Source organism: Eimeria mitis, genomic scaffold (genome assembly GCF_000499745.2).
Source record: "Eimeria mitis Houghton genomic scaffold, Emh_scaff453, whole genome shotgun sequence".
Taxonomy (NCBI): Eukaryota; Apicomplexa; class Conoidasida; order Eucoccidiorida; family Eimeriidae; genus Eimeria; species Eimeria mitis.
The window spans coordinates 14,592-15,931 of record NW_013572845.1 but is presented as its reverse complement, the minus strand read 5'-3'; the positions used below and the strand labels follow the sequence as shown (position 1 = coordinate 15,931).

The 1,340-nt window shown below is 45.0% G+C and overlaps 1 protein-coding gene across 1 annotated transcript in view; it reads left to right on the top strand.

Annotated features, from left to right (window-relative positions):
- Positions 1-505: 505 nt before the first annotated feature.
- The window catches only part of EMH_0012880 (uncharacterized protein), a gene marked incomplete at both ends in the record, with an annotated part of 2,703 nt that continues 1,868 nt past the window's right edge, over positions 506-1,340 (top strand). The window contains one exon of the mRNA XM_013499662.1: positions 506-1,069. Within this exon, the coding sequence (XP_013355116.1) occupies positions 506-1,069 (564 nt within the window). The remainder of the gene's footprint in view (positions 1,070-1,340) is intronic.

Below are 1,340 nucleotides of genomic sequence, written 5' to 3'. Positions count from 1 at the left end.
CCTCAGATCCAATGGTCTGTTCTGCCAGCCACAGCGACCGGGTGTACGTACACCCCAACCAGAAACGCAGCTCATCACGAATTATTAGCGATTATTTTTTAATTTTAATTTATTTTTACTTGAAAAAACAGAATTTCAGTGTTAAATTTAATTTAAATAAGCAGAAAAAGCAGATTTAGGGGTCGGGCTTGCGGCTGCGTTTCAGCCTCCACCGGCCTTGGGGGACCGCCGACGCCGTGCAGTGTCTGTGCATCTTCTGTTGTTTCTTTTGTGGTAATTCAAAACTTTACATTAAAAATATTCGTTTTTATGTATTTTATGAACGAAATCACCGTCGATAGCGCGGAGAGAGGAACTGCTGCACCGCACGAGGTGTGCATACACCCCATCCCGATCCTCTTTGGTTTGGATCGAGCGGCTGTTGTTGTTTCTTCCCAGCGATGACTGAAACTTGAATTTATTTTTCGTTTCTTTTTCTTTTTTTACATTTTTAAATGCCTACGAAATGAAACATTTATCTCTTACGGGGCGTCTGTTGCCTCGCGTTGCTGCGTGTGTTGCGGTGTATCTCTTTTGCCTGTATCCTTCATTTCTGTTCTCTGCTGCTGATGCCGTGCCAGCAGCAGACAGCAGCAAGAGCAACAAAGACGATGAGGTTACTGGTGATGATGCAGCTCTTCCCCCTTTTACTGGGGGCTTGTTTGAATACCGCCGCATCGGGGCTGAGCTCGTCAGCCTATGGAGAGAATACACCGCAATGAGTGACGCATTAAGCCACTTGCTGCGGGACTACAACGTGGCTGTGAAGCAGGAGCAGCGGGTAGAGTTGGTGGGTATGTTACAGAGGAAACACAAAGCAGCAGAAGCAGCACTGCAGCAGCAGCAGCAGCGGCGTCAGCGGGGTCGGCGTGGTGGTGCTGCTGCTATGCTGCCGTTACTGTATGGAGAGTTGGCGAGTTTGAAGGAGTTGAAGAAACAGATGAAAAGAATAGATAAAAAACTAGAAAAAATACCAGAATATAGACAAGCAGAAGAGAACGCAATGCAGATTCGTTTCGGTTCTACCCCTGTCAGTGTAGCGAGGGCCCTAGCCCGCCCCTCCTCTTCTCTTTTTCACAAAACCCTCAGCTCTTACCAAACACACTTACATTCATTTCAACATAAATTTGAGGCTTTATGGGCCGCGATAGAACACATAAAGTTCTCCCCTCATGCAGCCGCCAGCCACAAAACAGCGAAACTCGACAATTTCTTTGATCCAGACGCCCCAAACCCGCTTAAAATACAAAATAATAAATAATTATTTTTTATTTTTTTATTTTTTATTATTTATTATTTAA